The following is a 12886-nucleotide window of genomic DNA, read 5'->3' on the forward strand; positions in this document are numbered from 1 at the left end:
GAACGTCGTGGGGATGGGGAGCGGGCTTCACGGCGGAGAGACGACACTGGGGAGGGGGAACGTCGGAGGTACTCCTCGATGTCGTGAGGGCGTTCGCCGTACCTCGGGCGTGGGTCGTTCGGGTGGAACCCACGCAGGCCCATTTGCCGGTAGGGACAACGACGGTAGATATGGTCGGCCTCCCCGCAGTGGTAGCACAACGGGCGTCGATCGGCCGTCCTCCACACGTCGGTCTTTCGTGGAGCAGCTTGTTCTGGGCGGACGTACGCCCGATCTTCATGGCGTCGTGAATACTGCGGCGCTAGAGGTTCACGTCGAGGTGGCGCCGTATACGGGTGAGCAGGGCGCGGTGGTCGTCGGGTAGCTGCGGCGTAGCTCAGCTTCGGTGGTTCAGGAGCGGCGCTGGCGAGAACTTCTGGCTGCAGCGCCTGCTGAAGTTCTTCCCGGACAATCTCGGCGACTGAGGGCGTATCCAGGCTTGTGGCAGCAGGTAGCAACTTCTTCAACTCCTCCCGGACGGCTTCACGGATAAGGTCACGGATGTCGGGGAGGGTGGTGCCCAGGTCGGATCCAGATGTCGCTAGAGTAGTTACGCCAGGGTGTCGTTGGTAGTGTCTGGCGCGGGCTAGCAAGGCCCGTTCCATATTTGTCGCCTCCGTGATGAACTCGTCGACTGTTGTTGGGGGATTCCGGATGAGACCGCCGAAAATCTCGCTTTTCACACCCCTCATCAGGTGGTGCAGCTTCTTCTCCTCGGTAGCCTGAGGATCGGCGCGGGCGCTTAGGCGGAGAACATCCTCCACGAAGCCGGTGATGCTCTCGTTGGGGCCTTGAGTCCTGGTACGCAGTAAGTCTTCGGCTCTCTCTCGGCGGCGCTGGTTGACAAATGTCGCCTTCAGCTGGCTCTTGAAAATGTCCCAGGATGTCAATGAAGACTCGTGATTTTCGTACCAGCTTCTGGCAGTCCCCTCGAGCGAGAAATACACGTTTTTCAGCCGTTGCTCGTTGGTCCAGCTATTGTGGCGGGCGACGCGTTCGAATTGGTCGATCCAATCTTCAACGTCTTCGTGGAGTTCTCCGTGGAACGGAGCCGGTGTCCGAGGAGCGACGGGTAGGTAGACGACGGCAGGAGCGGCGGGGGCCTGCGACTGGTTGTCCATCGTCGTCTTCTTCGGCTTGGGTTTATCCAGGAGCAAACCGTACTCCGGATCCTCTCCCTTGGTGCGGCGGCTGGTCCGAGTTTCAGGTTCCGCGCTGAGTGGTCTTCTCAGCGAGCTTGGAGTCGGGCTTGCACTGCGGGTCCTGGGAGGGGAACGCTGCACGGGCATGCGGTACCCCGCACCTCCACCAGAATGTCACGGGTGGCGAGTCGTGACCAATAAACAAGAAATAAACAGAAATAAATAAACGTTTAATGTGGCGAACTTGTGCCAAAAATAAAGAAGGAAACAGAAGAAAGCAGAGCGTCGCGGGCGTCGAAGTCGGCGTGTCAGCAGAATCGAGCGCTGGGGCGAGACTGACTCGACAAGGTCGCGGGCGGCCTTTTATCTAGAGTGAGTCAGTATCTCGAAGATTCGGCGGAGAAGGTTCGAGCGTAGTGCGCTCGGGGCGAGAATGAACAAGCACTTTCTAGAACAACAAAAACAGGGATGAACGATAGTTATGTCCGCAGCAAGAGTGAACGAGAACTTTCTACAAGTCCGTGACCCCTGCGCGCGGCAATATTCCATGTTACCTCTAATGTGTATCAAAGACCGAGTATTTAAAGGGACACAGAACACTCCAAAATATTTTGAAGTGCCTAAATCGGACACATGTTCCACAAAACACATTCTCCGCGAACAACATCTTTAGCTTACTAATTAAGCGGTAAGACACATCTTGAGTTATAAAAGAATCCTAAATGAACACCCGTACCGTGAAATTATATCTAATATAGGGGTTAGTTTCGGTTTCGTTCCGGAATTAAAACTTGCGTCCTGGCGTAACTATTAGGATAAACATCATTTTTGCTTAGAGGGTAAAGAAGCGACCTGCGCTCATTACACCCTATGGTTTTTCGGATAAGCAGAAATAATTTCTGTCGCTTTGTGAACCAAGCATACAAGACAGGTTCAGCAGCTGGTATGCCGGCACGCATCTCCGACCCCACTATAACCACCATTTTAGAAGAAAAAAGAGTGTCGCTGCCTATATTTATATTAAAAACGCAAACACCTTTCGCAAAAAAAAAAAAAAAAAAAAGAAAAGGAAAGAAAAAAGGACGAGGTTCAATTATTTGTTTCGCCCAAGAACGCACCCTCGATCTCCGGGGTAGAAAGAAGCATGCGAAGCGTCATGTTCGTTGTCCTCGCGAAGTTGTCGTTTTCAAGTCGGGCTGTTTCTTGGCCGTCCTCACAAGTCGAATATGTGCTGCCATTCACCGTGATTGCCCTCCGGCTGTCTGTGACGAAGACGTGCTTAAGTCTTTCGAATGTAAGAAGTGTGGAGTTGATTACAGTCTCTTGTTACACGCTACCGGAGCGTATATGTCATAAAGAGGGTGCCACACTGAAGTATACTCGTGAATACAAAACTAGCACCTGCCCTTAAACTGTTGTCAGACTATACTGTAAACGTACTCAAATCATACTAATAACGTATACTTATAATTAGGCTCCATGTTTTCGGATAAATCTGGAAAACCCCGGAAAACACCCGCCAGTAAAATTTTTGGTCAATTCGGGTTTATCCGATAAACTCCGAATATTTATGCGGCAGTGTTTTATTTTTTTTTTTTTTTTTACAGTTTGATTAGCACAGAGTCAATGCTCCTGGGAAAATTCCACCATAATTATCTGTCAAATCTTGGACCGTTGTCAAAAGGGGTCTTGCTGCTTGTCTCTTCAAGGTTGATTCAGGCCAACAAGTCGGTCGTTGTACATTCGGGTCACGAGAATAGCCACTCTTTTGGTTTCCGGTTTGGGCCATGCGATTTGTGATTTAGAGAAATGAAAGGGTATGTTTTAGTAACAGTGAAAGCTATGGACCATGGGGATTGTATAAAATTGGAAAGAGGGGCAGTTAAAACTCTCTATTACCTCCTTAACCACTCCACCTCACGCGGCCGTGGGCTATGTTGATGGAATAGGATGGAATGACTACGAGCTTCCTAGCGACTACCTCCGGGTGTTTATTGATTTTAAGGTATCGGGCGTTTATCGAAGCGCCACCTGTGTGTGAGTTTTGTCGCGGATAAATTAGTATTGCCAATGGCAATGGCACCAACGCCAAATTCAACTGAAGATATTACAATTGATACAAGCGCGTCTTGTTTTTTTTTATCTGGCATACGTTTAAATTCGGTTATTATTTATATATTTATTTTTAATAGGAAACATAGCGAAATTAAGCTCTAAATTTCGGAGAATTGGAATAAAAAAAAAAATAAACTCCGTTAAACTCCGAATCTTCGGCAAAAAATAAACTCCGAAAAACACCCTCCGAATTTGACGAAAAATAAACTCCGAAAACACGGGGCCCTACTTATAAATGCGACGGCAAGTGTTCTCAGTACCCTTCTTTAAGTAGTCCATAGCTGCGCTCTTTAATGCATTTAGAGTGTACGACTATGTACTAATAAATTTTTGTTACCGTCTTGGCTTTCGTTAAGTTGAATAACGTGTCGAAAGTTTATAAAAAATATATATATAGAAAAGCATGAGCTATTGATCCATTTCCGAAGACATCTCGTTACTTTAGCATCTTAATGCAACTGCCGGCAGCTGCCGTTAGGGATAAAAGCATAAAACTTTAATTGTGACAAAAAAAAAACACATCTACATTTAGTTTCAGCTTCGGTCCGAGCGCGGCCAATGTTATGAGCCGAAGGGCCAATCAAACACCGCAAAAAGCGCAGCGTCATGGCGTGCTCTCTGCGCGTGATAAGACTAGCCGGCGAAGGAGCACGCACAGAGAGACGGCGAATACCGGCTGGCCCTATGAACTGCAGAGAGCACGCCATGACGTTGTGCCTGTTTCGCTGTTTATAAACCCCATGCACAATTGCGCACCCTGACGGCGAACTTTTCATCAGTTTCGATTTGCACTGCATCATGGGACAGAAATCGCCATGTTTAGGTCAGCGTTCTCGGCGCCTCTTTCCGTACCGTGAGGTAACCGCCAACGTGAGCATTCCGTGCTTTTGCGGCATACGTGCGTGCCCCCAGCGTGCCCCGTTGGCCCCGTCATGAGCGACGGCGTCTACCCCACGACGGGATGGACGAGCAACTTGGCTCGGCTGCCGCGAATCTCGTCTCCGGACCTTGCCCGCCTGGCGTCCTGCTCGGGAACCGAGAAGGGAGCTCGCCGGAGCTACAAGTTAGTTACGGAGAGCTACGTCGTTGCGTCGACGGTATGCGCCAACTACGACGAAGAAATGTGAGTGGTTATAAGTGTTTTTTGGGGGGGAAGTGCGAACCTTGAGATCAACATCATAGCGTTGTCGGGTGAACACATGTGACGCCTGTCTTGCACTGGCGACTCTTCGAGGACTCACTTTCGCTCGGTCTGTCCCTCGCCGAGGCAGACTGCATGCAAGCGACTTCCGGGCGGTGGGAGAGGTTTTTCGGGTAATCCAGAAACGAGCAATGCGACGAGCGATGGCATAACCCGTCGCTCGCCATATCGCTCACGTGCGCGCCCCGTTTTACGACGTGTTTGCAAGCCAGCGCTAGTCGGGCGGTGCAAGCTGAGCTGTGTGCCCCTGTGAAAACGAAGCTAAGCGCCTCGATTCGAGCGACGCCAGACCGTCACTTGGCTTGCGCCGCAGAACAGGCTTGCCCAAATCGGGAGCTGTGTAGCGATTCGCACGCGCAGCCATGTAGCAGGCTGCAGCTCTCAAACTGGCACGTTCTCTCAGAAATACCTAGCACTGATAATGTATTTCACATTTTGCCATCCCCTGCATGAGATGGCGCGGTGTGCCTCGCATGAAATGGCCAGGACCGTAATGATTGGGAACAGGTGCTTATCGCTTATCATTGTCATTTAAAGGGCCTCCAGATTCTTCTTGAGAGCCAGATGGTTCAGGAGCCACAAGAAAACTCAGCCACCCTACACCGTGAGCGCCACCATTACCAAGGACGGTGAACTTCTTAACGGATATTGCGAGTGCCCAGCTGGGAAGCAAGCCTGCAGCCACCTCCAGGCTGTCCTGAAGACGGTTATTTTGATCCAAGGCAAGGGATTCACCGAGGCCCCAGCACATCCGTCATGCACAGATCTGCCACAGCGTTGGCGAAGACCGAGGGGCCAGGTCATCGAAGGTTCAAGTGTGCAGGGTGTTGACTGGCGGAGGGTGGGCAAAGGACGACAAGACTTGCCGCGCTCATGTCGGCTGGACCTCAGCAAGGCTAAGGAGCGTACTATCAGCCAAAAGAAAAGCGCCGCGCTCCAATTCGCAAACAGTTTGCAGCAGCTGGACGGGAAGACCTCCTTGGTAGCAGTGTTGGGAGCTGCAGATCGAGCACAAGTGTGCAGCTCCAAGTGCGGCGATGTGCTTGCTTGCTCTCCACTCGCCTACCAGCAGCCACTTGTCCCATTTGGATTTTGCATATTGTTGTGCAAGGAGCTGGAGGCACCTGGCCATCTGAACATCGGGCGGCCACTAGAAGAAATGGTGCCTTTTCTTGAAAGCGACGAGTGGATGGTGTCAGCACGAAGGCAAGGCTTCTGTTAGAGGTTAGCTTTGTTTTCACTTTTTCCTAACATACTGGGAGCGTAATTTCAACTTATAAACTTTACTACCGCTGCGTGGTGTCTCAAACGACCAACCATACTCCATTTCAGTGCACAATGTTTATAAACCAAGAGCACTGTACACCCTTAATCACACTTAGCTATAACAAGTCCGCGGTTTTTTCCGTCCTCCCATCGCCGACATAGCAGGTGCACTAGCAAACGCCGAACACAGGGTGAAGTGAACTTTTTCTTCCAGACTGCGCAGTATTTTTGAGTGCACCTGCTATGTGTGCATTGGGAGGACAGAGAAACCGTAGACCGTCTGTTAGACTATCACTCTAGAATCAAATATTATTTAAACTATTACAGCAGTGCTTGAGGCAGATGCTTTTTCTCCTGTAAAAGATAATGGGGTCTTTTGCCATGCAATGGAAGCTTATAGACTATTGCATTTTAAGGTCTCTATAGTTTAAGATAATGTAAATAACATTTTTTAGTGTGGGTGGTAGCTCACAACAGATGCCAAGACATATTCAGACTGCGACACCTCAAGCATCGAGATGCCGTTGGGAAGCCCCTGCCCCCTGACATACTCATACTCTGTCTCACAAGTAGGGGAGAAAGGGCGAGCACTAAGAACATTGGAGAGGAGAAGAGGTTTATCTTCTCTTCCCTTCGTAGTGGTTGCCCTTTCTCCCCTTGGCCCGCACTGCCTTCACCTGCACTGCAAGCAACTAGTGGGATGAAGTACAATAAGGGCCACACTCTGGTCCCGTTACGTTACCTTCGGTTTTACTTCAGGGATGGTTATTTTTCTGCATGATTCGTGCACATACATTTCCCAGAACCTTTTTGGGGCCGTGCGACCCTAAGACATTACTCTGCAATCCCCGCTTTGCACACTTCTGGTCTATAATAATTTGGAAAAAATGTTTTAACAAAGACAGGAAGCCAGGAGTTTCAGAGAAGATTTGTGTTCACATCACTGTGTTCTTGTCTAAACTTGTTAATGTAATTCTGCTTGTTTCAGAAAATAACACTGACGCCACTTGAAGCACAGGACCTTGAGAAGAACTCGCGGAGGCAGCGCGACAGTGCTACCTGGCTTCAGGCAAGGCAGTACCGCCTGACTGCATCGAACTTTGGCACTGTACATCGTCACGGCGAGTGGACAGAGAAGGGACTGGCAAACCTGACCTCAACAAAGGATTTGTCCAGGGTTCCTGCCATCCGGTGAGCGTAGCATTTCAAAATCAGTTAAGCAAATTCGCAGAAACAATGTTTTGCATGTTGCATGACCTCCCCTGTGTGTCTTTGGTCCAGAAACTGTTGTTAATGCTATGGGAGAGCTTTCTGGGGGACGAATTCAGCTGCCAGTAGATTGTACAAAGCCTACTTGGAAAGGCAGAGAAATGGTGCCTGGAACATATCTTCGACCGGTATGTGTACCTAAAGCCGCTCGATAAAATCCATGCTTTCTGTCAGTTTTAATAGTACAGTCATTCATTGTTCTGTGAATGTGCGAGGTGCGTGCCTTAATGAAATAACATGGCGTTTTGATAGCTCTAACAGTGCATTGCCGTTACTTCTTTCCAAGGGCTGTTCAAGATATATGTCTCGTGCATTGGCACCCTTGATGCTGCTTGTAAAAGAAACGCTGATAAAAAAAAGAAACTCGTTGAGCGGCTTTATGTGAAACCACGCCTTTAATTCTGGTCCCTCGATTTCTGCCTGGTGACGTCAGAATTGAATGTACTTTTCCCCTATTGCAACACTGGTGGTAGTACACCAGCAGTGTCATGTTATAACAGGTTATAACAGGTGTATCCTGGCAGGCTCTGCTGCCTGCCAGTCGAGGGAAACCTCTGTTGCCACAAGTTGGCATGCTGCTACAGATACCTTTGTACCCGCTATCCTTCTTCACCTTATTTTTTTTTACCAATAACTGCCACAATCGCGACACTCGACAGCTTAAACCACCCGCTCCTCTCACATAATTGTCCGACATGAAATAGTCTTATTTTCATACTGATAGAGAGAGGCCCACAGCATGCTGTCGCAGGTCTTTCATTTAACAGCATTTTCTGCCTTACGATGAAAAACCAATGGTTCTGTAGTGGTAACTTCTAACTGCGTGCTGATCTAGTTTGAAGAATGGAATAAACATTGTATATTACTTAATTTGAATTTTTTGTATTGTGTATCTACTTTTTTTAGGTATGGGATTGTCAACGAGCCTAAAGCACTGCAACACTACGAGGACGTTTTAAAGAGCAGGGGCCGAGACGTCCATCTGTCGAGTGCGGGGCTGTTCGTGGATCCTGACCAACCATGGCTCGGAGCAACTCCAGATGCAATTGTGTACGACGCGACGGAGCAACCACCATGGGGATGTGTAGAAGTAAAGTGCCTCTACACCTTGAGGAATGCAGATCGCGACACATTGCTCGCAAGTAACATTAGTGTTGCTTTTAACAGCTCTAACCGTCCGCATCTCAAGACAGAGCACCCCCACTTTGCTCAAGTGGTAGGACAGATGGGGGTAACAAACCTCAAGTGGGCAGACTATGTTCTTTATGGGGACAACTTCCTAAACATTCAGAGGATCAGGTTTGACAAGAATATTTGGGAGGACATAAAAGAGAGCTTGGACAACTTTTATTTCACTACTCTTCTGCCATACTTTGCAGCAAAGTAGTAAAGAGAAGCTGGTAAAATTTACCGGGCCCCCTTAAAGGTGCACTGAAGTCATTTTTAAAGAAGGTAATTTTTTTTGTTATATAGTTTACAAGGTGTTAGCTACTTTATATATCAAGTTCTAGTATACAAAACTGCGGTCCACATTCTCTGGCCCAAGGAAAGTCGTACAATAAGCATAGATCCTAAGCAATTTTATTATAACTCGTTTTGAAAAGAGTCATACGCACACATTCTGATAACTATTTTCTGGCCGCAGGGGAAGCCATCGCTTGCAATTGACCGACAATCGCGTTCGTCAATCACTTCACTCTGAACAAATATCCCATGAGAAAGGGCATGTCGGTGATCTTTGAGAATGTTTATGGGGAAATAGGCCAAGCAGGATTGTAATTTTGGGGTTTTAGAATCCTTAAAGGGGCCCTGCAAGGACTTTTTTAGTGGTTTTTAATTTGCACCGAACCTGAGCACACTGAACGTAGTAACTTAGTGCAACTTTTCTTTTCTCGAAATTCCCTTTATTTTAAAAGTTATAGGCAAATTAAAATTACAAAAACAAGCAAAAAATAACCTCCCTCATGACGTCCTTGGTTGCTTGAGAGTGGTCGTGAACTAAAGGAGGGGTAGTGAGTTTATCGAGCGCTCACGGCTGCCGCACTCCTTGTGGACGGCGCGAGAGGGCGCCACTAATGCATGTTCTGGATAGGCTGTGTGCAGCGGGCAGCTGGAACGGCTCTCATTGCATTCGCTGCGCGATTAAATACCAATTCGGCATGACACTTTATTGGCAACAAACGACAAGTAACATGGGGTAAAGATCAGTTCAGAATGGGAGCCACTTTGCGCTACCATACCGCGAAACGGCCAAACCTTAAGACAAAGCTTCTCGCCGAAGGCCTTCAGAACGCTCGGAGCCGGTCGGATCCTCCGGTCCATACGACCGCAGTGCCCCCGCATTCATCCGGGACCTTTCCGTGTCGACGCCTGATCCCACTACTCCTTTCTAGTATGCGCCACCTTTTCCACCGCTTGGTGGCGGGTATGTCGACGGGTTATTTCTTGTTTCCATACTTTATGAATTGCATTCGTTTCTTTTCTGATCTAAAATACTGAACAAAAACTACTTTTATAAATAATTGAAACGGTTCGCACCACTGATATTTTGGGTTTCGACTAAAAAGAAGCTTTTAGCGGCTCTGACCAGTAATAAGCCCAGGACCAAAGACGTCACATTTTGCGCGCTTTCGGCACCGCGGGTCGCCCTCGTCGGTGGAGGAGGTTTCCGCGTCGTCCGGTTAAAATATTACGCACTGATATTTAGTTACTCTCTCCGTGCCCGCTGTCTTGCCCAAACCTTAAGAGACGTGGAAACCGCAAAAAAGGTAGACGCTTAAATATGATTCAGGGCCCCTTTAAAGTGTGTAGATTGAGTTATCCTCATAAAAAGACTATCTCAAAAATGACTTCAGTGCCCCTGTAAAGTTTGTACATGTAAATATTTTTTCTTTTGATTTTTGTAAGTAGAACGGACTTAAGGCTGCTTAGCCTTAAGCTTCTGCTTCAATACTCAATATTGATTTGTACAAATAAACAAACAAACATGTATACATTGGCTCAATCCACTTCTTTTAAAATAGAGGGTTGAAGGTTGCTCAGAAGAGCGCAAATAGTCCACATCTGGTTAACTATGGGACCAAGAGAGAGGGGAACAACTCCGTCAAATATATGATAAGTCTTAATGCGCTGGATTCTCCTCTCTACGTGAATCCGCAAAGAAGCAATGTCCGCCGTTTCTCGCACCGCTGCAACACTGAACTGTTGCTTCGTCAGAAACGGTGGCAAGTTCAATCCAATACTTTTCTTGTCCAAAAGATCTTTGATTTTAAATCCCTTGTCAGCCATGACTGTGTCACCTGGTGCAAACTCTTGTTCCAGAAACCCACTTCTGATCACAAGTTCTCTGTCTGAAGCTGACCCAGTGAAGAGCTCTGAAACAAAGCTCACAAGTCCGTTCGGTGAAATTCCAATTAGTCCCTTGAGAGTGTTTGTCGATTTATATGGAGAGTATTTTCCCGACTGCAGAACCAGAAAACTGGAGACTTCGCACCGAACTTCAGTGGCATCAATAATCACCCGTGTTGTTGGATACCGTGCCTTAAACTCCTCAGGCATGGTTGAGTCTACAATATCACGTGGTGGCCACCATGCCAGCTCCGACAGCCGGACATAGAGCAGGTTAACCCATGTTCCAAAAGCCCTCGACACAGTGCTGGTAGGGACGTTGAAGATGTGTGCCAGGTGCATGTGGAAATGACCAAGTCGCAGCTTGACAAGCGTCATGAAAAGCTGGTCCTCTTGAGATAGCTTGTGCCGACGACCTCTTGCTTCCCTACTTGGGTGGTCCGGATTAGCACCGTCACTTTCTGAGGCTACATACTGCAGTAATCCTTTAAAATGACCGTAGCTTTGCAGGCCAGTGTAGAACTGGATGCTGCTGTCGTCGTCTTTAAATCTTTCTGCCGAAAATGTCTTCTTCCGTTTGTCTGCTTCGGACAATTTTCTTTCGAGCTCTTGCATTTTAGCTGTGTGTTCATTCTTCAGCTGCTCGTTCCTCCGCATTAGACACACTACTTGTTCCTTTGCTCGTGCAAGGTCTCTTTTTGTTGTGCTCAGGATGTTGCTGCAGTTCAGAAGAATGTTACATTGATCCTTTAGCTTGACAAGCTCTGCATCCTTTTCTTTCAGCTGCAGCTTCATCTGAGTCAATTCTTCTGTGCAGGCACAGTTGCATTTGCCTTGTGTCAAACTGATGCTTGCAGGTGCATCTGTGCTCACCGCCCAGCCTGGAACTTGCCTTGTTGATGTTCCTACATCATTTAGGTCTGGGGGAGATGCCATTTCATCGCTGCAAAACACATCTGTACTGTTTTGTTCGAGGAATTTGGTCTGCAGGGGTTGTCGGTTGGGAACCAGTCGAGGCACGACTTTCTTGGTGAATTCAAAAAGAGAAGGCACCGCATTTTCCTTCAAATACTGTCGTCCGCTTGCCACATTGGGGACGAAGCTGTCCGGCATGAAGTGCCTTGAGCACACCTTGGTTGTTTGCTGAATGCTGAAGTGTGCACCAGGGTCTCTTCTGATAGCATGGATCCACTTCCGCCGTAGTTTGTTCCCAGAAGGAAACTTGTGGAATGTGACCTAGTTCGAGAAAAAACTATAATTAGAAATGTCCAACAATCACTCTCAAGCCACCCGTAGTTCACATATGCTGTAAATGTTGCTAAACCATGTTTACGAATACGAGGGAAGCAACTGGCTAAGTTGTACTACTGTACTACGCACATTATTATGCTTCCTAAAGCATAATAATGTGCTACGAGTTCAGTATAAATCATTTTCTGAGATTTTTTCTTCACTTGTTTCAACCAAAAACCTGTTAACTTGGCTGGCGTGAGCCGTTGGACCATCTCGTCCGCAAGGATTTGCACGTCGAGCCACGAGGAAAACAGGTCGGCAAATATGTTCACGTTCTCCGCTTCAAGGTTTTCAATCGCAGAGGCTTCTAGAATGTGCGTCCTAGCGTCAGCAGTGACTCCGCATCATACGCTACGCCTTCGGGAAACGCTCTCGTTCACAGGCACTGCACATGCTCCTCGCACGAAGTGATCTGTCAGTGCGAAGCTTTTTGTATACTTTCGTTTCACCTTACGACGTGCCGCATCTAAGAGCACGAGCTTCTTGTTCTACGACGCACCTCGGCACCACGAGCTCGCGCTTCTAGCCTTCGCTACAGCACATTGTTCGCTCGTGATCCATTACTGAAAACGATTATTGACGTTAAGCGTACCGCGCCACCGGCATCGGTGCAGCGAACTAGCTCGCACGGGCTGTTCAGGTGCGTAAAACGCGGGTAAAAAATCGCGTGCGCGCCTGCGCACGTGGGTTTGTTTAGAAACTTCTACGGCTTACCTTTTTGCTGTTCTCGTCGCGGTAGCCACGCTGGCAGCACAGTGGCACACAGCACGTTTCAACCATCGTCTACCGCAATGTAACACAGCCGCTGACACGAAGCTCGGCGCAAGGCTCAGCGTGCGAAAGTCGGCGCGCGGCGAGAGATGCCGGCCGGCGACAATCCTGTGGCGTGCGTCGTCTGCTCCGACGACCTAAACATGGCGGCTGGTCGTAGTTCCTGTGCGCGGCACTAGGGGCGCCCTTATACGCAAGGGGTCTATTGGCCCTTCGGCTCATAACATCGGCCGCGCTCGGACCGAAGCTGAAACGGAGTATAGTGCTATTCGGCTCTGTAGGACTGATTGAACAGCCGAGCTAGATTACACGCAGCGGTTCGATTACTATTTATTTTGATTAATATATTTTATTAATTTATTTACGGTCAATGGCTCCGATACGCTTATACAAATATTAGAGATGATCTGTTTTTATTTTGATGTGTTCCTACCCTACCGAA

General features: G+C 48.2%; 2 protein-coding genes across 2 annotated transcripts; one reads left to right on the plus strand and one right to left on the minus strand.

Annotated features, from left to right (window-relative positions):
• The first annotated feature begins 4228 nt into the window (after positions 1 to 4228).
• LOC121837060 lies at positions 4229 to 8630 on the plus strand. Its single transcript, XM_042292448.1, has 5 exons — positions 4229 to 4419; positions 5035 to 5617; positions 5677 to 5721; positions 6752 to 6954; positions 7939 to 8630. Exons 1-5 carry the CDS (start codon positions 4229 to 4231, stop codon positions 8417 to 8419), a joined length of 1503 nt encoding a protein of 500 aa, XP_042148382.1. The 3' UTR covers positions 8420 to 8630.
• A 1402-nt stretch (positions 8631 to 10032) lies between these two features.
• On the minus strand, positions 10033 to 12453 carry LOC121837061. The gene is made up of 2 exons (XM_042292460.1): positions 12388 to 12453; positions 10033 to 11616 (listed from the first exon to the last, which is right to left on the minus strand). The coding sequence occupies exons 1-2, from the start codon at positions 12451 to 12453 to the stop codon at positions 10033 to 10035; spliced, it is 1650 nt and encodes a 549-aa protein (XP_042148394.1).
• Positions 12454 to 12886: the final 433 nt, after the last annotated feature.

This window comes from Ixodes scapularis, unplaced genomic scaffold (assembly GCF_016920785.2).
Source record: "Ixodes scapularis isolate PalLabHiFi unplaced genomic scaffold, ASM1692078v2 PGA_scaffold0__279_contigs__length_252992795, whole genome shotgun sequence".
NCBI lineage: Eukaryota > Metazoa > Arthropoda > Arachnida > Ixodida > Ixodidae > Ixodes > Ixodes scapularis.

Bases quoted from the DNA above. Each gene is read 5' to 3' on its own strand.
- LOC121837060 (XM_042292448.1), top strand. From the start codon at position 4,229: ATGAGCGACGGCGTCTACCCCACGACGGGATGGACGAGCAACTTGGCT. The intron at 5,618-5,676 runs GCACCTGGCCAT...TTTTCTTGAAAG, and splicing joins TGTTGTGCAAGGAGCTGGAG to CGACGAGTGGATGGTGTCAG. The intron at 6,955-7,938 runs GTGAGCGTAGCA...TACTTTTTTTAG, and splicing joins TCCAGGGTTCCTGCCATCCG to GTATGGGATTGTCAACGAGC.
- LOC121837061 (XM_042292460.1), bottom strand. From the start codon at position 12,453: ATGGTTGAAACGTGCTGTGTGCCACTGTGCTGCCAGCGTGGCTACCGC. The intron at 11,617-12,387 runs GTAAGCCGTAGA...TTCTCGAACTAG, and splicing joins GCGACGAGAACAGCAAAAAG to GTCACATTCCACAAGTTTCC.